The sequence below is a fragment of the Hippoglossus stenolepis genome, chromosome 18, assembly GCF_022539355.2.
Source record: "Hippoglossus stenolepis isolate QCI-W04-F060 chromosome 18, HSTE1.2, whole genome shotgun sequence".
NCBI classification, from domain to species: domain Eukaryota; kingdom Metazoa; phylum Chordata; class Actinopteri; order Pleuronectiformes; family Pleuronectidae; genus Hippoglossus; species Hippoglossus stenolepis.
The window spans coordinates 19,019,484-19,047,401 of NC_061500.1; the positions used below are offsets into that span (position 1 = coordinate 19,019,484).

The 27,918-nt window shown below is 40.8% G+C and overlaps 1 protein-coding gene across 1 annotated transcript; it reads left to right on the forward strand.

Moving 5' to 3' along the window:
* Positions 1 to 1,349: 1,349 nt before the first annotated feature.
* ogdhb (oxoglutarate dehydrogenase b) lies at positions 1,350 to 27,825 on the forward strand. Its single transcript, XM_035141753.2, has 23 exons — positions 1,350 to 1,793; positions 5,605 to 6,007; positions 7,796 to 7,984; positions 9,286 to 9,379; positions 15,783 to 15,898; positions 16,132 to 16,286; positions 16,452 to 16,598; positions 16,687 to 16,777; positions 17,672 to 17,851; positions 17,933 to 18,061; positions 18,681 to 18,860; positions 19,359 to 19,511; positions 20,640 to 20,742; positions 21,057 to 21,185; positions 21,274 to 21,424; positions 21,529 to 21,656; positions 22,717 to 22,895; positions 23,031 to 23,102; positions 24,246 to 24,371; positions 24,473 to 24,545; positions 24,655 to 24,818; positions 26,292 to 26,446; positions 26,591 to 27,825. The coding sequence occupies exons 2-23, from the start codon at positions 5,774 to 5,776 to the stop codon at positions 26,709 to 26,711; spliced, it is 3,069 nt and encodes a 1,022-aa protein (XP_034997644.1). The 5' UTR covers positions 1,350 to 1,793; positions 5,605 to 5,773; the 3' UTR covers positions 26,712 to 27,825.
* Positions 27,826 to 27,918: the final 93 nt, after the last annotated feature.

Below are 27,918 nucleotides of genomic sequence, written 5' to 3' on the forward strand. Positions count from 1 at the left end.
GCAGGCAGGCTCATTAGGGCCCGAGCACCGATGGTGGGAGGCCCTATTGTATTTTGAAGGATTTTTATTTCCCTTTTGGGGCTTTTTCAGGGCTTAGACATGCTCAAATTCATACCAAAGTTTGCAGGAAATTCAAAACCCTAAAAAGTATTTGAATTCTGGAGTAATTTGAAATGGGCGTGGCAAAATGGCTCAACAGCGCCATCTAAGGAAAAGCCCCTCAGTTCGCTTTCACCGATCTTCACAAAAATCGGGATACCTGTGTATCATGACCAGACGCACAAAAAAGTCCGGAGGTGCATTGTGAAAAACAAAACAGGAAGCCCTTTGGATTTAGTGGCCATTTTCCACATTTTCCACATTTTTACTTTGACGAACTTGTCCCAGGGCTTTCATCAGATCAACTTCATATTGAGATGAATGTCATCTCAACAAGATGGAGATATAAACTACCTTGAGTTTCGTGTTTTTGTCACACGGTGTGACCGTAGCGTGGCATCAAATTTTGATTACACGCCATCAAAACACGAGGTTCTGTATCTCGGACATACATGGTCCAATCGAGTCCAAACTAGACATGTAAGACAAGAGTCCTGGCCTGATGACATCTACACAGAAATCATGAGTTAAAATCACAGCGCCACCTGATGGCTACAGGAAGTGACATGTTTTATACTTTGATGAACTGCTCCTGGCTGCTTTACAATATACAGCTCAAAAGAGCTCAGTCAAGTCATTGGATCATGGTCAGAATTGTGACATTTCCTCAAACCGTGTAAACATTGAGGTGCGGCGAAGGTTCATCCTTCGCCAAAGGAGACGATGTTTCATAACTCCAGTGTGCATTGTCCTATCACCGCCAAACTTCTGTCTCATGATCAGAGACCAAGCCTGAACAGCTCTATGTGTCAATATTTCCTCAGTGTCATAGCGCCACCTACTGATTCGCCATGAAACAGGAAGTACTTTGTAAATCTACTCTGCACTATCCAACCGGCTCCGAACTACTGACCTATGATCACAATCCTGACCTGAACAGCTCCATATATTAATATTAGTTCAGGGTCATAGCGCCACCTACTGATCAGTGTGATAATTAAGTTGTTGTAACATTGTCCAATTGACACAAAACTGCTCACGCTACATCAGAGCCCCTACTTGAACAGATCTATTAGTCTGTAGGCAACAGGAAGTAAGCTTTGTTTTACAACTATCATTCGATTTACATAAAATTTTCACAGTGTGATGTGCAATTGATAGCGTGGACCCTAATGAGCAATTAGCAGGCAAGGATCGACATCGCGTGACGGACGCAGGAAGCGAAGCGTTTATCCTTGCCGCAGTGCGCAAAACGCTTGCAGCGGAGACGTGCGCTTGGTCACTGATCGCTCTCTCCACTAACCGCAACAGGCTTCAAAATGCCTGTGCTCGGGCCCGTTAGTGCTACAACGTAGCATTCAACTCAGCTGTTTTGAAAAGCACTTCCATGTGTTTCTTGTGTGTGGAACGTGCCACTTAAATACACGATACTTGTATATTAGACTGACTTTTATTGTTCTCACTTTCTTTGTTTTCTGATGCAACCGGACCGCTCTCGTGTCTACGTCACCGCCGTGGTGACGTCAGATCAGCACCAGCGTGAGTAGACAGTGCCCGGCGAGCGCGCGACCCAACTCAGCCCCCCCCGTGCGCGCATCGCATCCTGCTCGCGCGCCCCGGACGGGACGGTGCTGCTGAGTTTGCTTCTCATTCACAGAGACAGAGGAGGCAGGGAGGACGCGCCTGTGGTGAAGGTAACGGAGTCACTCAAACTTCTCTCACTTACACCTGAAACTGAAGCGGAGCAACATTTGACTTCTAACTCAACTAGTTTCTTTCCTGGCGCTATATTTACAAATAGTGGTTGTTCTTAAAGCTTGGAGTTTGTGTGTGTGTGTGTGTGTGTGTGTGTGTGTGTGTGCGTCACAAGGCTTGGACTGGGGGCTGAGTTGTAGATATTATGGTTATGACCATGGCTGGAAGCAACTCTTTTGGGGCCCTGGGTTCAAATTTGTTGTTGGGGCCCCTGCTGACCCACAGCAGACATGTCACTATTTCAAAAGGCAGCTGTATTCTATGGTTACAATAATTATTTGTTTAGTTTACCAGTTGGTTTACTGAAAATGTATTGGTAACAATGAAATTGTTAAAGCATTCAATAGCAACAATGACTGAAGCATAGTTGTAAAATATAGCTCTAGTTTGTTTACAAGAAAACTATACAGGACACTTTAAAGTACATTTTGTTCATAGTATGCAAGATGTCTACTTGTAAGTGTATTTTGACAGTGTGATATTATAATTTTTTTTCAAGAAAAGGAACCAAGTAACAAAACTGTAAAGCTGCTTTCAGACATGCTCTGGACTCCGAGGATCCTCCGCTCTTTCTCCGGAGGAGGTGCATGTGTGAATGTAAATGTCTGAGTTAGACACTCCGCAGTTTCTACGGACTTTATCTGCCTGGCCTCTTAGAATAAATTTTTAAAAAAGAAAAGAAAAGAAATATCTGCAGTGAAAAAGTGGTGACACACACGTAAAAGACACAGACGAAGATATCAAGAGAGTTTGCAGTGTTAAGATCTGAGGACAGTGTCAGGGTGCTGTAGCGTTAATATGTCCTCTCTTGTCTCTTTCTGCTGCACCCGTCTTGCTACACCTCTCACCTGAATAACACAGAGGATTTGTTGCTGTTGTGAACCCGTCTGTGCAGAGAAACTCCTGCAGCTGTGCATGTGTGAAAGGCAAACTATTCTCTGGATTTTACCCAGAGGTCTGAAAGCGGCTTAAGTATCGATGACTATGAGTGAGTGGGTGAATCCTGAAGTGCAAGTTATGTCTCTGTGTCTTTAAGAAAAGATGTCATTAGTATATGTTGTTCATGAAGACTTCTTATGAGAATGCAAGTTTTCAGTGCTTTTGAATGGGGTTTTGGTCTCTGGGGTGGCTACCAATACAGGACGGTCAAAATATCACAAGCATGTATGATTTGTAAAGACCTGTAGGACTATGTCATAGTGAGGTAAGCAGGCAAAAGGCTCTGTTGTGTGATTCTATAGAGGTGCATGCCTCTTTAAATGGAACCACAAGATTTAAGTGGATTTGAGTTTATTTATCATGGCAAGATAATGTCCCAGCTACAGTCATGGTAGATCTGATGGTCTGTGCGGGGCATTAAGAGTGTCTTTGTCTGCTCGTTGGTCTGTGTTGAGGCGTCTCCACCGGCTGCAGGAGAACACTGTCACCTGGCTGATGTGTGGACAAAGTCACTCCTAAATCCCCGTCATCACCACCTCAGCACTGCCTCACACAGTCCTCAAAACCTGCCTATAGGTCTATATGGCGTGGGAACTGCACCTAGAAAAGTGCTATATAGATACAGACCATTTACCATTTAGACACACACACACACATGTTTGTACAGCTGTCTTAGTGAGGACACTCATTGGCATAATGCATTCCCTAGCCCCTTACCCTAACCCTAACCATCCAAACTAAATGCCTAACCCTAACCCTAACCCTAACCCTTAACCTAACCTAATTCTAACCCTAACCCTAAAACCAAGTCTTAACCCACAAGCATTCCATTAAAGTGAGGGCCGGCCAAAATGTCCTAACTTTCCCCAAATGTCCTCACTCCATAGGTTGAAGACTCAAACTGGTCCTCACAAAGATAGTTAGATAGATTCAGCATAAACTTGGTTCTTATTTAAAAAGAACTTTTTTTTTACCATTTTTGTAGTTAGGCATATTTAGGCTTTTAGATACTTTATAGGAGGGGTTACAAAAGCTGTCCGCAAATACATAATTCAAAACTCAGCTTAAAACAGCATTACAATGTGTTCTCTGGAGTATTTGACTAAGCACAGCCCCTGTGTGGACACCACATCCTGCTCATGCTCCGGACAGGACAGACAGGACAGTGCTGTCGAGTTTTTCACTCATTCGCAGAGCCAGAGGCTGAGGGGAGCAGTCAGGATTGTAAACAGGAGGTGTGTGTTTCATGGCCATATTCAACCTTTTTCAGGCCCATGGGGCAAAAGCCTATTGTTCAGCCCCCAGTGACCCCCACCATACATAGCAGTGTGAGTACTTCTCCGCACACCTAGAAACCGATGAGTATTGTACTGTTTCAATAGTAAGTTGATTCATTTAACATTTTATTGTACGTTACAGTTACTTAGCTGTCTCTGATGATGAGGCTATTGGTTAGCATATATATTTTTTAAAGTTGTGAAGTACTCAGGGAGCAGTGTTGGCAGTTTGATGTTTGTTCTGATATTTGTAGCAGCAGATCTCATGTTACAGTGATGTTGCAGTCGGGCTACGGTTAGCTTGTTTTTGAATTGAACTGTTACAGGTGGGAAGCGTCCCTCCTGTTATTACATTTCCATAGTTGCTGAAAAGGTTGCGAAATACCGCAGGCATGTATTTTTGCTGGCCTTTTCTGTTGCTGTGGTTACTGCATCACATGCATCGCAGCCTGGCCTCTGGTTTAGCGAGGGGCTTTGTAGACAGTTTTAGAGCTCAGCTGAGAGGGGGGCATAAAAGTTGTGCCTGCTGAAAAACCTCCCAACTGCAGCTTTGAGGCAAATATTAGCAAAAACATCAGATGTGAAAATATGTCATTTTTATGGTTTTCACGAATAGTTGTGATGGGCATTTTTCCCTATAACCCTATATTTAAATATTTTTTTCACATTTTATACACTTAGCAATCAATAATTTATTAAAGGAAGTTATTGTCAGATCTATTCATGATATGTGTCACTTGACATACAGGCAAAATAATAGAAGCAGTTTGACAAAGTAATTTACAGGAAACATCCACAGTATGAATTAAAGTAACAATATGTATTTATTTAGCATTTTATTTTTGTTTTATAAAAATACTTGATGACAACTCAAAGCTCTTTCCATTACAGTTTTGCAATTCAACCATTCACATACCCATTCATACAGTGCAGCACTCTCTATCATACATCACTCACACACTGCCAGCACAGCCGTCCCCAACGGGGATCGAACCGCATTTGCAACAGGACAAGTCTTTTTCAAATGGAGGATGAATGAGTTCATTTCATTTGAGAAACATGAGGTCTGAGGGTGTTTGTGTCATTTATCATCATTAGAGGATAAGTGTTGCAATTCCACATATACTGCCCTGCTAACCCAAATACTCAGCAGAACACCGAATGGGGACTAATGCGCTGCCAAAAATAGTCCCCAAAAATGCACTATTTCTGTCTTTGAGTTTAATCTTTTGGTAAAAAATCACAGTGTCCTGCTGTTTTAGGATGTGGCAGGGTTGTCAACCTGTTTACGACCTGTTTTGAAACTATCTGGCCTTTGGGATTACTGGTGAGGTATGAGGGAATCAGAATGTATTAAGACACAGATACATTGGCTTCAGTCTAATCCTTGTTACAATAACAAGGATATAGCCTTGAGATAATCTACTTTGTGATTCGGTTTTATACGAATAAGAAATAGTTGAACCTTAGAGTTTTGCTCTTAAGATGCATTGATGAAGTAGAATGTTTCTGATGGACAATTTTTACACGTCAGTCAACAGGAGAGAGGGATCAGGATCTGTGAAGAAACCCGCCTCACCGGTTCAGAAGGAGCAAGAGTGGCAGCTGCTGAGGAGCCTGGGGGGGACTTTCTCTGGGACCGTGCTGCTGCATTCTTCCTTTGAGAAGTGGTGGGGGAGAGGAGCTGTGGCTGAACAGCAGCCATGCACCGCTTAAGGACTACAGTTGCAAGGCTTCGGCCTTTAACGGCTGCTCAGACAGCACAGAGCCTATCACAGCCCAGACTGTTGGTGGTTGGAAGGAGTTTAAGGACGTTTCAGCTTGCAAGGTGTTTGAACACATCTCTGACGGCTGAGCCCTTTCTTAATGGCACTAGCTCTAACTATGTGGAGGAGATGTACTATGCGTGGCTGGAGAATCCCAGAAATGTGCACAAGGTATGTCATTGTGTATCGGCGTATTTGCATTATTTATGCTTTTAATCTTGACTTTGCATTTATGGGCATATGAAAAACAGGTCCAGTGCTGTCCCACTGATGTCCAGTCCCAAAGCCGCTGCACCGAATGTGTTTCCTTTCACTCTTTACTCTTTTTACCCTTTAGCCCCTCTTCTGACTTTCTTCCCGAGGGGTCTGAAAAGATACAAATTTGTTATCAGTCCTAATAGATACCTGTCCCAAAATTTAGTAGGGTAAAGGTTACACGTATTGACATTACATACACGCGTGTTTGCACATACATGTTTCACAAGGAGCAAGTACAGCAAGAATGACTCACACTGTGAATCTTCTCAAAAATAAGGATGCACTAGTTATTTCAAATGTAAATATATAGTGAACCAAACTGCACAGAGAAAAGGTGATTTTTCTGTTGTAGTGCCAGATGAAAAAGAATACATTTAAAATACCACAAATTAGTGCCAAACTGTTTGTTAAAGTCATTTTAGGATTCAAACAGGAATGAGATCCTTTTCATCCTGTGAAAATGAGTTTTGTTGTCATTAGGAGTAGCAGTATAACCAGCAATATTAGTGTTATGAATGTTTAACTTCATAGCACAGTCTCTACTCTACGTGTTGTTAATGGAACACATCAGGTGTTGCTCTCATAGTCAAGCACAGACTGAAGATGTCTTGAATTTTTGACTGCAGCAATAACTTTGTTCAATTCACAAATGACCTAATTACTTAAGACCCTCGAAATAACTCTGAATAGCTCTTTTGAATTCGACCTCATTAAGACGATCATATGCAAACAAATCTGTCAAATTGCTAGAGAGGCTGAGTAAAAGCCAGGTTGCCAAGCTTATCTAGAACATCAAGCTTTTATCTTGGTTGGCCAATGTTCCCTTTATAAATCACAGTCCACCTGGAAACATGCGTACCTGAATCTGCCTCTAAGTCCGCCCCCTACACGCCCACATTCAACCATAAATGGTCAATGCAAAGCACCGCGTGAATATACTCTGACACAGTAATAAGCCAATCACTCTCTTCGCTGACTTGACACTTGGATACAAAGTCAAACACATATGCATCGATGTGTTTTTAACCACGCAAGCTGCTTGGCTCTAACTGTGGCAATGTCTGCCTCTCCTCCCATCCAGACATATTTATGGTCCCCAGGGGATGAATCCAAATGACTTAGGCTATGACTTTTACTTTAGTGCCACTAAGTTTACATCAGTGCAATCTACCTTAACTTTGGCCCCTAAAATTGTCATCTTTCAATTGTAAATTTGTTAAGATTAAAGTCTGCAACTGATAATTATTTTGATCATTGATCAATTTGCAGACTACAACTGCTTTGTTTGTGAAAATGATCCGAGGATTTACTGCTTTTCTGTGTTTTATGGCATTGCAAACTTTTTTGATTGTTGGCTTGACAAAACAAAACATTTGAAGATGCCATCTTGAACTATGGGATATTATAATAATAGTTATTAATCTATTTTATAGACAAAACATTTTATTGAGAAAAATAAGTAGCTGATTAATTTGGAGCCCTAATGGTAATGGTATTACCTCAGAGAGCTTCACAAAGCTGCTACTGTGGCTCTACTTTGTTTACCAAATGTGTTTGTATAGTCCTGGTGTGCACATTTAAATGAATCCACATGTGACATGGCTTGATGTGGGATTACTTTGCTCGTCCTGAAGAAGTGATGCATCGTACTATATATAAAATATGAATACTTTCTTCTTCTCTTTCTCTTTCTCCCTGGAGTCCTGGGATATATTTTTTCGCAACGTTAATGCGGGGGCTCCGCCTGGTGCGGCCTACCAGAGCCCTCCTCCCATCAGTGGGACTTCTCAGGGACTGGCCAGTGTCCAGGCACTGGTGGGAGCCCAGCCCAATGTGGAGAAGCTGGTGAAGGATCATCTAGCAGTACAATCACTCATACGAGCATACCAGGTAAACTACACATGCTATTTATAGCTGCTTTCAGACCTGCACTAAACTCTGGATAATCTAATAATCTGACATTCTCTGGAGGGGCTGTATTTGAGAATGCATTTGTCAGAGTGAGAGTCTCCCGATATTTTTGATGTGCTGTAAGATTTGGTTAGTATAGATATTGTGGCCGCAAACAATTCCACGTATGAAAGTGCAGATCTGATCTCAGGACGCATTGAGTAGGCGCTTGGGTGTTTTTAGACCTCAATAACAGGTCTGAACAAAGCGGCTCCGGACCCATATGCGTTTACACAGCCACATTTGACTCAGACCACCTTCTAACGTGGTCTGTGTGATCAGATCTTAAATGTGTCCTCAACGTCCATGAGGTGCATCACATCTGAACTTCAAGCTGGCCAATTTGTATCGGATCACCCGGGTCTAAACAGGGTCTATAACCTTCACTGATGGTAGATTCTAGAAACTTAGCTTTGAACCTGGATTAAATATAACAGATTCTCACTATGATGTGTCTGTTTGGAGTGTTGACCAGACTTTTTATGCTGCACTCTCTGGATGGAGTTTTACAGCATGTTTCTCATAATTAAAGCCACTAGGGTCCAAGTAACCTTCTGAGTGTAAATAACGTCACAATAGAAGATCTCATACTACAGCATTGCGACCTGTGGCAGATATTATCATCTGGAATTAAAGCAAATGTCAACGAAGCAGAACAATTTATAAATGTAAAGTCCTCATTATGATTGTTCACAATCATATTGCAGTGTTATTACGAATACTATAGTATTTTTATTATTATTCCTGATGTATTAAAATTTTAATATTGCAGATGGCCAGGATGGAGCAGATTATAGTTCTAGGAGTACAGCAGCTATAACTGTATTTTAAATGTGGTGTAGTTTCTATAGTAATTGCCTATGAATTGAAGTTGAGTATAATTGTAGTGTATATTTCTAAAAAAGTACTAATAGCTTAAAATTGTACTCTAGTAAATGTCCAAGTAATGCTTTCATCAGTTTGTTGAATGAACTGATGACCTGTTAAATGGACCTTGGACTCAGGCAGGAGACCATATATCTGTCCAGCAGTGCTTCTGCCTTTGTTTGCTACCTTTGCCCCACATCTGTGTCTACAGTTATGCTTACATCTGTGTCTACTTCCGTTAGGAAACCTTACAGGAAGTGGTCGGCAGTTTAGACAAAGTCAAATGAGCACAATCAAGCTGGAATTGGTTGACAAAGCCTGACCATTTAAACATGTGAACATGCAATGAGCTATGTGGTCTTGTGTTTGCTCAGGTACGAGGGCATCACATAGCGAAGCTGGACCCCCTGAACATCGGCTGTGTAGACTTTGACGATGCCCCGTGTGCCGTTGGTTTCCAGAACGTTGGTGAGAAATCTAAACCTGTGTAAATGTTCACAAATGTTTTTCCCTCTGCTCCCATCATTTCCTTCGCTGTGATTCGCTGTTTTCGAATCCCCCTTTGCCATATTTACTAGTTCTCTCCAGTTCTTAGGCTACATCGACATTTCTATGTATTTGTTTGAAAACAGCATTTTCTATCTCTGTCCACATGAGCGTTTTGGATCCATTTCAGTTTAAATCACTGTCCATTCCAACAAACTTGAAAACGCATATATCACGCGACAGCTTGCGTGCACTGGGATATGTGCGTGCCAGTGTAAACAGGAAGGCATGCACGAGTGGTATACACAGGAAGCATTTGGTTGTTAGTCGCAGAATTTTCTGAGATTGCTCGAATAATAGCTTGTGGAATATAAAGTGGAAATAAGTACAAATACTTATATATATTAAATTATAATATTGTGAATTAAAAAGAAAAATTTGAGACAGAATTTGTGACATTGTGTAGTGTAAATTGTCCAGCCTGCAGAAGTGGAGTAATCCTATATCATATGCGTGCCTGGATGAATTTGATGTTTTTCTCTTAACTAGGGAACAAAATATGGTTATTTATTTGATCACTGTGTTTATTAATACAATAACAAGCAACTACGGACAAAATGTTTAACAGTGCAGCTGACACCCCTGGTCAGAGGGGCTACATAGAAGAGAGCCACTGTTCATCAACTGCCTAAAAGCTTTCAACCTAATCAGAACAAATATATCTGAAAAAAATATTTATGATTGATTTTGTATTTGTAAATATATACTTTTTTGGAACATTTACTGGAGTAACATTTTTGTTAAATAAGTAGCCCTCAAAACAACATGTTTGGTTGCCTGATTGTAAACAATTGGTATAGTTGGTTTAGGAATGTGTTTATTCTCTGTGTGTAAAATTGAATGTCATGGATGGATTTTCAGATTGGCCCCTAAGGCACCGGCCCAGGGGCCCAAGGAGTCCAGAGGGGCCCAAAACTGGAGCTTCTGTGTTATGCAATAGTTCTTGTTGTAAAGTGCTAGGTCCTTATGCTTTTAACATTGAGTATCACTAACCCTAGTCTAATATTTATTCTGATTAGATTTTTCAAGTTTTTTAATTCACAGTGAGGCTATACTAAACCTTTGATAAAAAGATCTGACATCAGAATGCTGAAATAGAATATAACCCACTCTGCAGGTGCCATTTGATACATTCCTGCATGTTCTTAGTAAGCTGTAAAGTATTTAGATGTTACACTATATCTGTTGAGAAGAGTGTTAGTAAGGATCTGTTGTGGCAACAGAACCTCACTGCCAACGTAGAGCTGAAACAGTGACATAAATATATATTCAGGTAATTTTAAGTGAATGTGTCAATCTTTCTTTGGTCCCAGCTTCTGAAATGGGAGGATTTGTTGCTTTCTTTTGTACAGCTGCATCCCAATAAAAGCTATTTGAAGACATAAACCTGTACTGTGGAAAGACATGTCACTGCCCTCTGACACTTTATGGACTAAACAATTAAAAAGAAAATAGGTAGATTAATCATTCATGAAAGTAATCCTTATTTAAAGCCTTCTAACTTTCCCAGTAAAGTGTTTTTTCCATGTAAAACGGAGCAGTTTGACCTTCGGTAGACACAATTGTTTTCAGTTCTGGGCCTGCTATTGTAAATATTATAGACTATATGGATTAGTGTAATTTAAGAGTTGTTTATTAATGGTTTACTAACCTTAATGGCTTTGACCATTTCAAGTCAGTAATAAAAGGCCAATGAATCAAGGAGCTGGGAGGATTTACAGCAGCTAAAGGTCTTTATTTTTTTACAACCTGGCAACCTCAATACGAGAAGTTGTTTTTAGTTTACTTTATTTGTAGTCAGCAATTTATCACCCACTAAAAAGCTGTTGAGTGCAAGAAATACAACGTTTTTGTAACATATTCCGTATTACAAACAGATGCAATTTATCTATGCCTTTGTTATTTTATGTTAAGTCTTTTATTTTTGTATTGTTGACCAGTTCATGATGTCACTGTCAGAGTTGTGCCCTGATGCGTCCTGTTAGGTGTAACTCATGTGTATCCGGTTGTCCTTATCAGCACACTCTCAGCACAGTAGGTTTTGGTCTGAGGAGACCAGATAAGACAACGTGCGGTTCTTCGTGGTTGTTAGTTTCAGAGCTGTTATGGTCGTATAAAGGTGTAGGGACTGTGAGCATGTTAGCATGCAGATGTTAGCATTTTGCTCAACCTAGTCCAGTATGTTATCATTAATTGTACCAGTTTATTATTTAATAATCATTTTAAGTCAAGATTGATCCTGCACATGTGCAGCCTGGTTCCTATCAGCACATACTGTCTTGTAGAACAAGTTATGGTCTCTGAAGAGATAAGACAACATGCTCTATGCTACAACACCAATTTTTTATAGCTAACAATTTGAAGAATTTGGAAATAATCAGGTAATTCTTGTTTTTGAAATAAAGATGATTATTATGCTCTTCTTAATTGACTTACTTTAGATTCACTGGGTGCTCAGCTGTCTTGTTTGTTTTCTCACTTCCATCACCTTGTTAACTAAACAAAGACTTGTCAGCTTTATTACAATAGCTCAAAGAGTTGAAACCATTTGGAAAGCGTGGGAGTTGGCTGTTGTGTGATGCACGCCTGCAGCATGCTATCATTGTGCCGAATGAAAAGGCTGGGCCTCTGAGTTCAAAAACAGGCGATTGTTATGAGTTGTAATAGGATGTTTCCACAGTTAATAGAGGTATTGTTCTGTTTCAACAGGTTCTGGTGGTGCTGAGGTTCACAGAGATCAGACTAAAAGACAATATGAGAAGCTTTGTGTGATACTTAACCTCCAGTATGTGTGTTTGTATCTCTTCATGCATCCAGAGTTCTCTCAATATAAAGAACGGCTCTGTAATCTGATGGCTGAATGTAGGACAAGTCCCTCAAACCCCAATCCGAGTGTTATGCTCTTTGAGTGGGATCTTGGATGTAGACCCTTGGCCCACATCCGGCAGCACTCTGCGCATTAACGTTAAAAGCTTTAATGTAAGAAGCTGCTTTCAGTTTGTGGTGTTCCTGCTGATATTCCATTCAAAACCAATTTCCGGTGATTTCTCATATAGAGTCCTCCGTGTTGGTTGGTTCTGGTTTGTTCTCAGTGAAAACATCAGGGCTAACACAGTATATTCCATTTCAGTTTCACTTACTGATAACACACCTTTTTATTCAACAATGCTTTATAGACCAGGTGTACATCATTTATTAAAACATAATTTGGGTTGGAAAATCTTTCATCACATGGACTTTTTGACCACATATCTTCTGAAAAAAGTTCTGCAACTGCTCTAAAATCCATTTGCAAACTGCTGCTAAACATTTAACACTGCAGACTTCATGCACTGGTGTATTTGCATTTATTGCATGCATTCATTTAAGTGGCTGAGTACGTTCTATTGAGAAAGTCAAAAGCCTTTATTAATGTCGTGCTAACATTTATAACTGGAAGCCTGATAACTTGTTGAGTGGGTTTGAATATCAAAACAGGGCACCATGATGCACAAGAGTCTTTATTCCAAACAGCAGATTGGAAACGTCTTTAAAAAGCATTACAAAACAGCTCTTTATGTCCACATGTCACACATACTGCATTGTCCTCTCTACATTTGTATTATTTAAAAATCACATGCAGATCATCAGCAAGTCAAACACTATAATAATGACTGTATCATAATATGTGTGAACTTAAACAAGCAGTTTATAAATATAACTTAATTTGGGTCCACATGTGCAGCATGCTTTGCCACAAGAGTGAATAAACAGTCCATGGTAGAGGTTTAAAAGGTTAAAGCTAAATAGACAATGAACGTGTGTTGTTCTATTAATGGCTTATTACTGAAATTCTATATAAATTTGTTATTAACCATTAATAAAGGCGTTAATTACAGCTTCAAAAACCGTTATAAATGGTGTGTATGTGTGTGTGTAAGTGACTTTGAATTTCATGGGTGTGGTAATGCTTTTGTGTGTGTGTGTGTGTGTGTGTGTGTGTGTGTGTGTGTGTGTGTGTGTGTGTGTGTGTGTGTGCTGGCCCCTGTTAACCTTTGCTCAGCAGCTGATAGGGTCAAACAGGACTTACGCAGGCTTATCTGTGCCTGCTTCATCAAAATGTTTCTGTGATTAGATTGCAGACAGACACTGCTTGATTACAGCTTTGGATCGTGCAGCCTCTTCTCTTTGAAACCTCATGGAACACAAGTTCCGTGTTTTTATGTGTAGGGCGGTTCCCAGAGGGGGGAGGAAAGTCTAAAGATCCCTCTTGTAACAGCACTGTGCACTAATGTGCTGACAGAGGTGTGCAAACACAGACATAGATACCACCATGCTCCCCCCCCCCCTCCTCTGTTTTCTCATATTGTCTTATCTCTGTTTGGTTCAACCAGGACATCACATTCTGTGAATCAGAAGGAGCCACCCTGTACTGTGTCAGACTGGCCTCCTCAGAATAGAGACGTACAATTTGACCAGTTAACCCAACCCATCAGTCCTGTGATGTTTGCTTTCAGCCAGAAACACCTCGGCTGCCTCTCTGTCTTCTTTAATACACTGTCTGCTTCATTATGAATAGAAATCTTCCACATTTACCGATTGCTAGTGGCAACAGAGTCCAGTCACAAATGTTCCAGGAAGAAACTACAACACACACTTTGATTTGATTTGGTTGCATGACATGTTCTGAGCTTTTATTCTTGTGTAAGTTAAAAAAAAAAAAAAGTATAAATGTATTATTTACCTATTTAAAGATAAAACAATGGATTAAAAATGTATAATTCACTGTTTGGATAATCAATCAATCATTTAAGTAAAAATGTTTTTAAACTTTCAAACATTCATTGGCCCCAGCTTCTCAACTGAGGGAGTTTCATTTAGAGAATCTGAAAGAAAATAATCAAAATAAAAAGCAATTTTAGACAATGATGTATATTCTATATATTGTAGGTTGCAGCCCAAACCTCACACAACGTCCTCCGATTTTGAAGTTGGTAAACGTTCGGCTTAAGTTCACAAATGTTATCAGGAAGAAAGAAATCAAAGCAATAAAACACTTGTTTTAAAGGTTTACAATTTCTTTATAATTGCCTCTTAGTTTCCAGTCAGAAGTTGCTTTGAAAGGAAAATGTAATTTGTTACTAATTAAAAACAAAAATAACTTCTAGTTTCATTACTGCTAGAACTTTGTTTATACTTTCTCAATAATTGTTACCAGTGTTAAATATAAGTATTGGAATAAAGTGCTCCTAAACATTGTAATGCTGTAATGATAATAATGTGTATTGATATACAGTTATGATATAATAAGGACAAAAAGCAAGTGCCAAATACCAAATACTACTATAAAACAGCTGAGGGTGGCTTTAAGAGAGGACGTGCATTGATCTCGTTTTGCAGGTCAGCCAGGTGATATAGAGCACTCTGCCATTTTGAGAATGAAATCAGTTTTTACTCTGCAGTGACCACAAAAGAGCTTTGGTCTCATAAGAAACTACAATGGCTCTAAGTCAAGCACAAATCCCCGCCAAGGCCCAACACTCTCCACACAATCAATCAAGCTGCATCTAATGTATCACACTCATAGATATCCGTCCTCTAAGCCTGATTTTTGTCATCAAGATTCATGAATTATTCCCTATATACAGTCTATGATTATTCCCTGGGAAATCAATGAAAATGTTGAATAATCCATAATCACAATGTTAAAGACATTTAACATTTAACATTATAGACATTAAACCAAATTCCTGGATCCAGTCCCCCCTGTATTTGTATTGAACTTTTGTGAAAAGAGTCACAAGGTGCTTTACAGAGCCAAAGATTTTAAAAACACTCATTTAATGAAAAACATTGACTGTAAAATTGGTGCAAAGAATCCCGTTGATCATAGGTCACTTTTACATTTTCAGAAAGGGGGCTGCAACCAAAATTACCACAGGCCAAGCAAACATCCCAGTCCAAACAGACATATCTAGAATGGGCACTAGTCACACTAAAACAGTCAGTAGTTCAAAATATCCGAATCAAAACTTTTCTGTTCTTGCATTTTGTGGCCAGTTGCCTGCCGGATGAGATGAGCTGCATAGGGAGTGAAGTGAAGTGAGGGAACAGTGAAGAGAAAAAGCAGGGATCACACATTTTATAGGAAATCTTGAATTCAGTGGTGTGTCTTAAACCTCTCTTTATCCTTTCTCTTTCTTAGCAGTGGTTACATGTCTGTCTCAAGGTCTCATCTTTTTCTGCTCTCTCTCTCTCTCCCCCCCCCCGCTCCCCACCGCCACATTGGCCTGGTTTGAATGCCTGTGCTCGTTTGGCGGGCCTTTCCCCCACTTGTTCACAACAGGTTTATACGGGCTGGCAGAGTCCGACCTGGACAAGGTGTTCCGCCTTCCCACCACCACCTTCGTCGGCGGCAACGAGACCAGTCTGCCACTCAGAGAGATTATACGCCGCCTTGAGGTGAAAAACAATCCACATACCTAAAAATACTTGTGTTCTGAAATGTGTAGCACCAGTTAGGCAGTACTGCAGCCCACAAAAATACTGTTGCAGGAAACAAAACATAAAGTTAACAGTAACAATGTTTGATGTCAATACCATATATCAGGATGTAAGATTAGACTCATTATTTCAGTTACTTTCTGTTGAGTCACTCAAACCTCCACACACACTGACCTGCCTCTCTCTTCTAGACGGCCTACTGTCAGCACATCGGAGTAGAGTTTATGTTCATTAATGACGTGGAGCAATGCAAGTGGATCCGACAGAAGTTTGAGACACCAGGAATCATGCAGTTTGGTCTGGAGGAGAAGAGGACTCTGTTGTCCAGAATGATCCGATCCACCAGGTCTGTCTTCTGCTCCTTTACATTCCTCAACTCTCCTCAGTAATTACCTGGAAAAGCATGCGGAGCAGCCCGAGGGCAAAGGTGTTTTTTTTCTGGGGGGTTGGGGGGGGGGATACATGTTCTGAGACCACAGTGTGAAGCAGCAGCACCACCACCTGTTCACAGATTCGAGGAGTTTCTCCAGAGGAAGTGGTCATCGGAGAAGCGGTTCGGTCTGGAAGGCTGCGAATCACTCATCCCTGCCCTCAAGACCATCATAGACTGGTCCAGTCAGAGCGGAGTGGAGAGTGTGATCATGGGGATGTCCCACAGGTAAACACAGAGCTCATACATCATGTTTGATACCGTAAAACGAAGAAAAACCTGAATGTTAATTCGCGATGCACGTGTGTCTCCTCAGAGGTCGGCTGAATGTGCTCGCTAATGTCATCCGGAAAGAGCTGGATCAAATCTTCTGCCAATTTGACTCCAAACTAGAGGCTGCAGATGAGGTTTGAAAATGAGTGAAGAAACATTTATAAGAATAAGAATAACATGTTTTTTCAATATAGCTTTTTCATACATATAAGGAAACTCCAAGCTCTTTTCAATATTAAATTAAAATCAAATACCATTTAAAATATGCAAAAATCGAAAAGGAAATAAAATAGTAAAGATTGTAAAAAGGTTTGTGTGGGCCGTGATAGAAACAATTAAACTACCAGCACCAGAGGATCTCAGGGCTGATTATGGTTGATAAGAAATCTAAGGCACCAGAGTTTGGAACTAGCTGAACTACCTGTCATCTTTTTTGGCCGCCCAAGAAAGAGGGTATTATAGTTGTTTAAGCAGCTTTCAGACATGTACTGAAGTCCGGATAAACCCTGGACTTTCTCCGGAGGGGCTGAATGTCCCAAAAAGTCCATGTGAGAACACAGCAAGAGATTCACCGCAAGCAAGTGGGTTTGTTGAAGATGTTTCTAAAATGCGACAGACACAAAAATGAATAAAACAAAGAATACAAACATCCCAGGATGAAAATGCGGTGTCTTACATGTAGAAGATGGCAACGAAGATATCAAAAGATTTTTTGGCTATAAGGGCCGACGCCGGTGTTGATGTGCTGTAAAGAAAAACGCAGGATCTCCGCGGCAGAGTTGATTACATCACATCCTGCCTCTGCCTGCCGCACCACCCCTCACCTGAACACTTCGGAGATTTCTGTGTTGTTGTGGATGCGTCCAATCAGAGAATCTCCTGCTGGGTTGTTTCATGTGTGAAAGGAAACATCGAGAGAAAGTCCAGACCAAATTCTGGAGTTCATCATGTATGCACCAACTCATCATTCAGTTGTATGTGTGGCTTTGCCTGGCTTCATCACATCTTTCTTTCTTTTCGGCTCTTAGGGATCTGGTGATGTGAAATATCATCTAGGGATGTATCACAAACAGAAGAACCGGGTCAGCGACCGGAACATCTCTATGTCACTCATGGCTAACCCGTCCCACCTGGAAGCAGTGGACCCTGTGGTGCAGGGGAAGACCAAAGCTGAACAGTTCTACTGCGGGGACACTGAGGGCAAGAGGGTAATCTGAATACACATCATACATGATTGCACATGGGGTTGTTTTCCAAACATGTTTTTAACCCGATTATCAATTTTGCAGGTCATGTCAATCCTGCTTCACGGCGATGCTGCATTTTCAGGCCAGGGTATCGTGTACGAGACGTTCCACCTGTCTGACCTGCCCTCCTACACCACCCACGGCACCATCCACGTGGTGGTTAACAATCAGGTATGCACTCAGGCTCTGAGCGACTGTTAGTGAGCAGGCAGGCAGCTTTGGAGAGGAGAGGATTTAACATTGCTGCTTGGTCCCAAAGTTTATACCAGTTTCTGCAGACTAGTGCTTTGTCATAAAGGGCCGAGCAGTATATCTTATGCACTCATGTCATTTTTGTTTGTTGATGTATACCAAACCATTTAGTCATGCTGTTTAATTTCACTTTCAGTTCATGTAGATCTCAGAAACTCCAGGCAGAAAAACATATGAAACATGTAAGGAATCTGCACAAATAGAGACTTAGGCCCTGCTATTGTGACAACCATTGATCAAGTGATCAAGTGACCAACCTTAGCTAAAACTTTCATTAATTCAACTCTTGGACCAATTAATTTTTCTGTAATTTGTACACATTTTAAATGTTTTGAGTCCAAAGAGTTTACCTACACCTTACCTTTACCTAGTTATTTGGGATTTTATTGAATGCACAGCCTGAAATGACAATGAAATAAAATAGTTTTTATTAGAAGCAAGCAGTAACTCCAAGTAACAATGCAGTTTCTAATTCAGGGAACTGAAATGTTACAACACTTCATGTCATTCCCTTCCCATTCTCCTCTGGTCCCCACAGATTGGCTTCACTACAGACCCCAGGATGGCACGTTCATCTCCTTACCCCACAGATGTAGCGCGGGTCGTAAACGCTCCCATTTTCCACGTCAATGCAGATGATCCGGAGGCTGTGATGTACGTGTGCAATGTAGCAGCTGAGTGGAGGAACACCTTCCACAAAGATGTTGTTGTAGACCTGGTGAGTGATGAACAAACACACTCAGTTTTTCATGTTTTATCTAACATTTTGTCCCCTTTATACTACATTAAAGTTTTTAATGACTTATGCAAATTTTATTTTGCACGTTGCCATAGTTTTTCCATGAAATCTCAGGGTACTCACAGGGTGCTTTAAAGGTGGATCTTTTTGGGGGGACGTTTTTGAAGACTTTTCAACTAATGACACACAAACAAACAAAACATTAATTTATCATATTCTTAATACTGTAATTGATATAGTGAATATGTAAAGCAAACAGTTGTCTACTTACATACCAAACAGACACAGAACACTCACAATCAGACAGACTTGTGTTTGTGTCCACTTGATGTATATATGACCAGCACTCTGTTTTATAGTATCCAATATTCTTTAGATCAAACGGTTTGGTCAGAAAATTTGAGGTGCGAATGCTGTCATGTGTTTACAGCGTATGTCATTCGAAAAGCTTGCCTGAACAGTTGTCTTCACCCTTAGGTGTGTTACAGACGTAACGGCCATAATGAGATGGATGAGCCCATGTTCACTCAGCCGCTGACGTACAAGCTGATCAAGAAGCAGAAAGGGGTCCTGCAGAAGTTTGCTGAAAAACTCCTCACCGATGGAGTCGTCACGACACAGGAGTACGAGGTGAGGTCATCCACACAGCAAGCATGCAAGTTATAACTAAAATATGAAACGACCATTTGTGAAATTCCTGTCCCTTAGTTTGGATTCATTATCAAATCCCTTCACCTTCTGTACATATGAATGAGGCTGTCACAGTCAGAGAAAGTGTTACAGTTTAAAATGGTTTAATTCATAATGAGATTCATAATGAGACTGACAAAAGCCTCTCGTGAGAGCAAACACAGGTTTCATAGTCAGCGAGTAGAAATCTGTCACTGACTGACGGCTCTGGCATCTCAGCAACCAGAACGATGTGCAGCTGCAAGAAGGCAAGACAAGTGTATCTGTACAGCACATTTAATCAACGAGGCAATTCAAAGTGCTTTACACAAAACAAAAAGGGCATCATGACAAATTGACAAATTGTAAAAGCAAATTAAGACAACACAAGAAGAGAAACAGGAGGGTGTAAAATACAAAAGAAAACTGTGCAAACAAAAAAGCTTAGAAGTTGCTCAGTTTTCAGTCCATAGATAACACTCTTGTGGAATGAACGTAGTTGCTATTTTTTATTCAGGTGGCCGACATTTCCTACACGCATTGGAAGCGGTTGACCAATCACAAGAGAGGGTGCCGGCTGGCCAATAAGAGCAGTATTGGCTTTAAGGGAGGAGGATTTTAAAGAGACAGGTGCTAAAACCAAGCGTTTCAGACAGAGGCTGAAAAAAGACATTGCAGCAATGGACAGTATTTGGAGAGTGATGTGTTTTCTGAACATCAGAGCACCTGAACTTTTTCAAGCTATAACACAAGTTCAAATTGTGAACCTGGATATGAGTCTAATATGTGTCCTGTAAGTTTAGATAAACTTTGACTTAACACTTATGTGTATTTGCTGCAGCAATTAAAAACAGTGTCAGTGTTCATACTAGCACCTGACTATTGTTTTAGTAAAAAAAAAAAGTATATTCTATTTAGTCTTTATGGTCGGTTGCATGTGTTTTCATTGTACTGCACAGTAGGAATTGAAATTGACAAAAAGGAATATTGAATGGATTTTGTGGCAGAGATACAGTGACACAGAACTGGTAGCATGGTTGGAAGCTGTTGCTCATATTCAAACCCTCAACTCACATCCGTCTTTTTCAGGAGGAAGTGGCGAGGTACGACAAAATCTGTGAGGAGGCTTACGCTCGCTCCAAAGATGAAAAGATCCTTCACATCAAACACTGGCTGGACTCACCGTGGCCTGGTATGAGTCGCTCTGTGTGGACATTTTAGCATTTTAATAATTTTCTTCAAATATGACTAAAACAATTGTTGGCTATAGTTGTTGATTGGATTATAATTATGTGTAAATCAATTTCTTTTCATTATTATTGTTTATTAATGATATTAAACTGATGTGGCAAATTGTATACATTGTCATAGTCTTCAGATTTTATTCACCAACCAAATGATTAATCAAGGACTGGTTGTAAAAAATAATAATTTCTTTGGTGCAGACCTTATATTCATCACACAGGACATGTCTCGTTTGTGCTGAACTGTGTCATGTATGTTAAGGTTTTTTCACACCGGAGGGCCAACCAAAGAGTATGAGCTGCCTTTCGACTGGCATCAGTGAAGAGGAACTCGGCCACATCGGAAACATCGCTGCCTCTGTCCCAATGGAAGATTTCACCATACATGGAGGTACGTCCTGCTCTCTTTTCCTTTTTTAATGAATTCTCCCTGAACAAGCTCTGTAATATCTCTTTCTGTCTTTGTGCTCATGTTTTAGGTCTGAGTCGTATCCTAAAGGGCCGTGCAAACATGGTGAGTCAGCGAGTGTGTGACTGGGCTCTGGGCGAGTATATGGCCTTCGGCTCCCTGCTCAAAGACGGGATCCATGTACGTCTCAGTGGGCAGGATGTGGAGAGGGGCACATTCAGGTACAACCGATGCAAACGTCTAATTCACTTATACCAAATGTAATCAAGGCTACTACATAGTATGATTGATGATTGTACAAGATGTTCTCTGATTTGCTTCACAGCCATCGACACCATGTTCTTCACGACCAGAACGTTGACAAGAAGATCTGCATCCCCATGAACTACATCTCCCCTGATCAAGCTCCTTACACTGTCTGCAACAGTTCTCTATCTGAATATGGAGTACTGGGTGAGTAGTATGCATGCACAAACTCTCATCGATTGCTCAGTCGCTGGATTATAGTTGAACCATCCATTAGGGAAGTCCTCAGGGCTGGCAGCACGGCAACAAAGAGTTTAAAGGTTGGCAACAGACATCAAGTCAATGATGTTTACGTTCTCACTGGTGCCATGGCTCAAGGTATGGTCTTGGTCCAGACTGGAATATTTCAATATTTATTTTAAGGATTCCCATTAAATTTACTTCACACATTCATGGTCCCTGGGGGAAAATGACCATGCTGTTTATTTTCCCTTTGGCACCACCATGAGCTTGATATTTGGTAATTAGTTTACTCAGAGAAATCCGGTAAAAGCATTAAATTGGGCAATGTGTACAACAGGAACATGTACAGCAGGAAACCAGTTACTATATATCCTCAGATCAGTAACCGCATAGCTGACTCATGACACATTTCCTGACTTCCTTGTATGAAGCCACAGCGCAAAGTGCCTGAAATAAATAAAATACTTAAGTGTTCAGCAGTTCAAAACTAATTATTCAGACTTCTACTTCTTTCAGTCTCTCGCTCTGTCTGCAGTGTTTTATTGTGCATATTTAAAACCTGGTTATGCACATGCCTACACACACACACACACACACACACACACACACACACACACACACACACACACACACACACACACACACACACACACACACACAGATATATTGAAAATTGTAGTTCTCCAGGAAAATTCTAACTGAGGAAATCCAGTTTCTGTAATCCTCTACCCCAATTACAGTATGGAATAAATTTACTGGAGAAAGCAGACTCCAGCCTGGCTACTGAAGTTTACAGAAACACAATCCTTTGAGGGGAAACAGGTGTACTTCTCCTGCACTGAAGTTCAAATGAGGGCTCTGCCCCAAAAAACCACAACCTGTTGATGTCTTTCGGCTTGAAGCCTTCATTACATTATCCAGTGTTATTTGAATGTATATGTTTGACCAGATAAAAGTATGTGTTTCTACAAAATGTTCTGAACCTGTCCTGTTTTGCACCTGCTTTGTTCTCCTCTGCGTGCAGGTTTTGAATTGGGCTTTGCCATGGCCAGTCCCAACGCCCTGGTCCTGTGGGAGGCCCAGTTTGGAGATTTTAACAACACAGCTCAGTGCATCATCGACCAGTTTATCAGCTCAGGTCAGGCCAAGTGGGTCAGACACAACGGCATTGTGATGCTGCTACCTCACGGCATGGAGGGAATGGTAGGAACTGTGAAAACTTGATCGGTCACATTCTTCGTTTCTCTCTCTCTCTCTCAGTCTGAATTATCTCAGTTTCATTTTTGCAAAAATGTGACAATTGTCATTTGGGTTTCTGTTTCTCCAACCTACTCTTAGGGCCCAGAGCACTCGTCTGCCCGTCCTGAAAGGTTTCTGCAGATGTGCAACGATGACCCTGATGTTTTCCCTGTGAGTCTGCAGGACACAATGTTGACACAGTTTACTACACCACTTAATATAACCTTTATTTGGTTCACACTCAGATCAGATCCAGTTTTTTCCCCTTGTCCCCGGAGGCGTTATTTTTTGGGTTGTCTGTCACATTGTTGTGAACACATTATCTCAAGAACACCATGGGAAATGTCTTCTAATTTGGTCCAAATGTTACATTTGATTAGAGGATGAATTGATCAAATGTTTATGGTTAAAGGTCACAGTCGCTGTGACCTTACGAATCCAGTTTTTGATCTTGTGAATGCAACATCTCAGGAACACCCTGAGGGAATGTCTTTGAATTTGGTAAACATTTTTTCACTTGGACTCAAAGATGAAATAGTTTGATTTTGGTGGTCGAAAGATCAAAGGTTCAAATTTATTATGACCTCCTGTTCAACATGAAATATCAGAAACTCTCATAGAGCATTTCATTACATCTGGCACAAACATTCACTTGGACTCAAGGATGACCTTAGAATTTGGAGGTCAAAGGTCAAGGTCTTCTGTGGCCTCATAAAACATTTTGTGCTGCTTGAAAATGATATCTCAACTCTGCCTTTATGGAATGTCTTAAAATGTTGACCTGTTGTCACTAATTGACTCAAAGATGAACTGTTGAGATGTCAGGGGTCAAAGGTCAAAGGTAACAATGACCTCATGAGTCTGGACATTTTTTTTATGTAGACTGAAACTGCAATGGCTGGTGGAGGCATAAAACAACAGGGCGGTAATTCTTGTTGGTTATATGCTAAAAGCAATGAGGAGTAGATCTTTGGAAGTTGTAGGATAAGGAGTGGCCACATAAATCCAGCCAAATAAATCTTGCCTGATAAAAATCACATTTGCAAGTTTTGTTCCATATCAAATGAATCCAATGATTATTTTCTGTACTTCTACACTGTAAGCAGGAACTGCAAACAGATTACTCAACAAACTTTGAAAGGGGCCGAGAATGAAGAAGACGTAGCCCACTGATACTGTTGAATCTATAACAACGTCATACTCCCTCCTCACATTCTCAGTTTTAAAACATACAACAGGATTAAACCTCAAGTAGAAGTAAACTGACAGAAAAGTCAATGTTTGACTTACTTCTGAATTTTGACTCTTTGTCAGAAACTGTCAGAGGACTTTTCGGTGCGTCAGCTCTACGACTGTAACTGGATCATTGTCAACTGCTCCACTCCTGCAAACCTCTTCCATGTTCTCCGCAGACAGATCCTGCTGCCCTTCAGGAAACCTGTAAGTGACGCAGTCAATACACTGGGATTCCGAACACGAGATAATGTAGTTTAAGTCACTGATCATTCTCTGTGCCCTCTTTTTTATCTCTTTAACTCTAGCTGATTGTGTTCACACCCAAGTCGTTGCTGCGCCACCCCGAGGCCAGGTCCAGCTTTGATGACATGCTGCCGGGTGAGTGCTGACATTTAAAAAAGAGCTAGCAATTAAAGAAAAAAAAATGAAAAACTACCATTTCTCTATGTGTTATTGTGAGTTTGAGCGTATGTTTCCCATCCTGCAGGCACCCACTTCAAGCGTATAATCCCAGATGTCGGGCCTGCAGCTGCCAGCCCAGAGAAGGTGAAGAGAGTAATCTTCTGCAGCGGAAAGATTTACTACGAGCTGACCCGGGAACGCAAGAACAGAGGCATGGACGATGCTGTAGTTGTTGTCCGCATCGAACAGGTAACGTCAGAGTCTCTGCAAACTCAGCCTCAAGTCTGCAGTGATGCTGTGGGGAATACTAAACTGTACATATTAATTAAAATACATTGGCTTATTCACTCAAACTCAATGACAACAACACCTCACAGCCGCCATCTTTCATTGAAACTTTAACCCATAGGCTTGCTGGAATGGAAATCATGTGACATGAACTAAAATCTCAGAGAGGAAATGTGTCCATTGCCTTTTCTCTTGAGGATGGTAATGTTGTCTGGCAGGCATTTTGTTCCAGAGCAATATATTTCAAGGTACAGGCCAATTATCTTTCATAGATAAGCAATGATGCAGGAGGGTAAAGACTTTGGTGACGGTCTGACCTTCCTGCCAGGGCCAAGGATCTATTTTCATTCAATCAACAATCAACACTTTCAGAAAATAGTTATTTCACACAAAACACAAATAATCATGGTACCTGAAGATGAACATGGCTGTTACTCTCTCTGCACTCACGTCCAAAACATATGTGGTCACTCCTGCCTTTTAAATGTTTTATTTAACCTAATTAGTTTCAGAAAAAGTACATTTTGAGCCCTAACAGTCATTAGGCACAGAGGAATCAAACTGACTGACAGACGAGTCTGTTTTAAAGAAACCAGTCTACAGCTAAAAGCTTCAAAGTAACAAAACTGTGGGAAAAGAGGACAAAAAAGGACAAAAGTAAATGTGTCTCTCAAAGTCTTTTACAGCCACTGTTCTGTCTTCCCATGACCCAACAGTAGTAGAAGTGGTTGCATCTACTAAAAACAGACGTGTTTTAATATGAACTTTTTATAAAACATATCCCTGATCAACTTATGCAATTTTTGTTCAAGGCAGAATCACATGTAACACAACTAGTTGTTTATTTGCTTTCATGTGTGGATTTTCTTTGCAATATAATTATTGTGATATGATCTTTGTTTAGTAAGGTTTATTTTTTATTGTGCGCTCCATCTTGGTACTGAGTGTTGCCTGGGAGTCCTCCTGTCGGTCGATTGCTGCACTATGGTTATGTTATACAGCTCCCCTGAGCTTGGTTGTAACCCTGTAGCCAGTTCTGAGGAAAGACGGCTGCCTGAAAAGTCCCTTCACTGCGGGAATAAACAAATAAAGTGAAGTGATATTCTGCTTCTGTTTACCCCAAAAATAAAATAAATACATTTTAAACACAAAAAGGCTACAAATGGCTGGGCGGCTGCGGTTCAGGGGGTAGAGCGGGTCTTCCTATAATCAGAGAGTCTGCGGTTTGATCCCTGTCTTTCCCATTCCGCATTCTTGATCAAAATAGTGTACCCCAATTGCCCCTGAAAGAGTAAATAGATAGAAATAGAAATAAGTGCTGCCAATAGATGCACTGCATGAATGTATGTGTGAATGGGTGAATGGTCATCAGGACTAGAAAAGCGCTTTTGCAACTAACTTGTTTGAAATCTTAATACTTTTTTCTCTTTACAGCTCTCACCGTTCCCCTTCGATCTGGTGAAAGCAGAGACTGACCGCTACGCAAAGGCTGATCTAGTTTGGTGTCAGGAAGAGCACAAGAACCAGGGTTACTATTACTACGTCAATCCTCGCATCAGTACCACCATCAACCACACCCGTCCCGTCTGGTCAGCTCTTATTTGATTTTCTTACATAGTAAACAGCAAAGCAAGTAGGATTTCAGACCACTCTGTGAATGTATTATTGCTAACAGCACGCGTGTGTGTGTGTGTGTGTGTGTGTGTGTGTGTGTGTGTGTGTGTGTGTTGCAGGTATGCTGGACGTGATCCCGCAGCAGCTCCAGCTACGGGGAACAAACAAACTCACCTCATGGAGCTGCAGCGTTTACTGGACACAGCGTTCAATCTGGAGGCATTCGCAGGAAAAGTGTAGTGACTGGTCCAGTCCTCCCTGCACTCACCCACAACACACATCAGACTGTGTGACCCCCCCCCCCACACAGACTGCATTCTCCCTCCTTTGCATTGATGTGTTTTTTTTCCTCACTCTTCACATATCAGACCTGGTAACAGGTCTAATCCTTAAACCCAACCCTCAATGACTTGCTGACTTCAAACACTGTTACTATGACGACCTCATGTTCACAGTGATGGACACTACTAGGAAGAAACTATGCGAGAACCTGCATTGAATGTATAACTTTATACAAAATGAATTTTCAAGACAAAGAGATTTAGCTTACGTGTTTGATTTTTTTAAGATTTTATTAATTTAAAAATAATTGCGTTGGGACTGTCAGGGGAAATGCTCATGAAATCAAGATTTTTTGAAAGGAACAGAGAAATAAGCTTGTGTTTTTATATCAGCTGTTTAGCTTAGCACAGAGACTGGAAACGGGGCGGGACAGGAAGTCCAAAGGCAACAAAATCAGAAAAGCTCACTAACAAGTTATACCTCATGTGTTTAATCTGTTCAAGTTTAAAAATGACAGTGTACAGTATTATAGGTATTAAACATCGATCTAAAGTGTGCTGCATTTCCCCCAAAATCTAACTGGATTTTCATGGTTATGCTAAAGACTGCTTTTAACAGTGTGATGACGACTGCCACGCAACCCTGCTCTCTGGTGAACAAAGAAAACTAAATATAGATGATGATGAGCCGAGACGGCTGAATATTGAACTGAAATCGGGAGCCATTTGTAGGGAACCTGTGGCTGCATATTAATCCTTGAGCAGTGTCTCCTGTGTGTTCTCAGGGAGGAGGCACTTCTCATTAATTCACCTCTTTTCCCACTTTTTATTTTATACTTGAATTCTTCCCATTTCCTATTTCCTGACCGTCCCTCCACATAAATGTAAACACCTGTCTGTGCCAAATGTAACAGAATACTTGAAATTAAATTTAACTTTTGATAATAAAAATAATCGTGACATATGTAAAGACACGCGAATCCTCAGCTCCTCAGAATTGAAGGATGTATTTATTTTCATAAAGTGTACGTTTTATTGTTTTCAACAAATAAAGATTTTTTTATGTGCTTGCATGAACAAGACTTATTATGAATGCAGCAGAGCAGGGTTCAGTCAGTGTAAATCAGCACTGCAGTGTAACTTACAACCACAACATCCACTTGCAA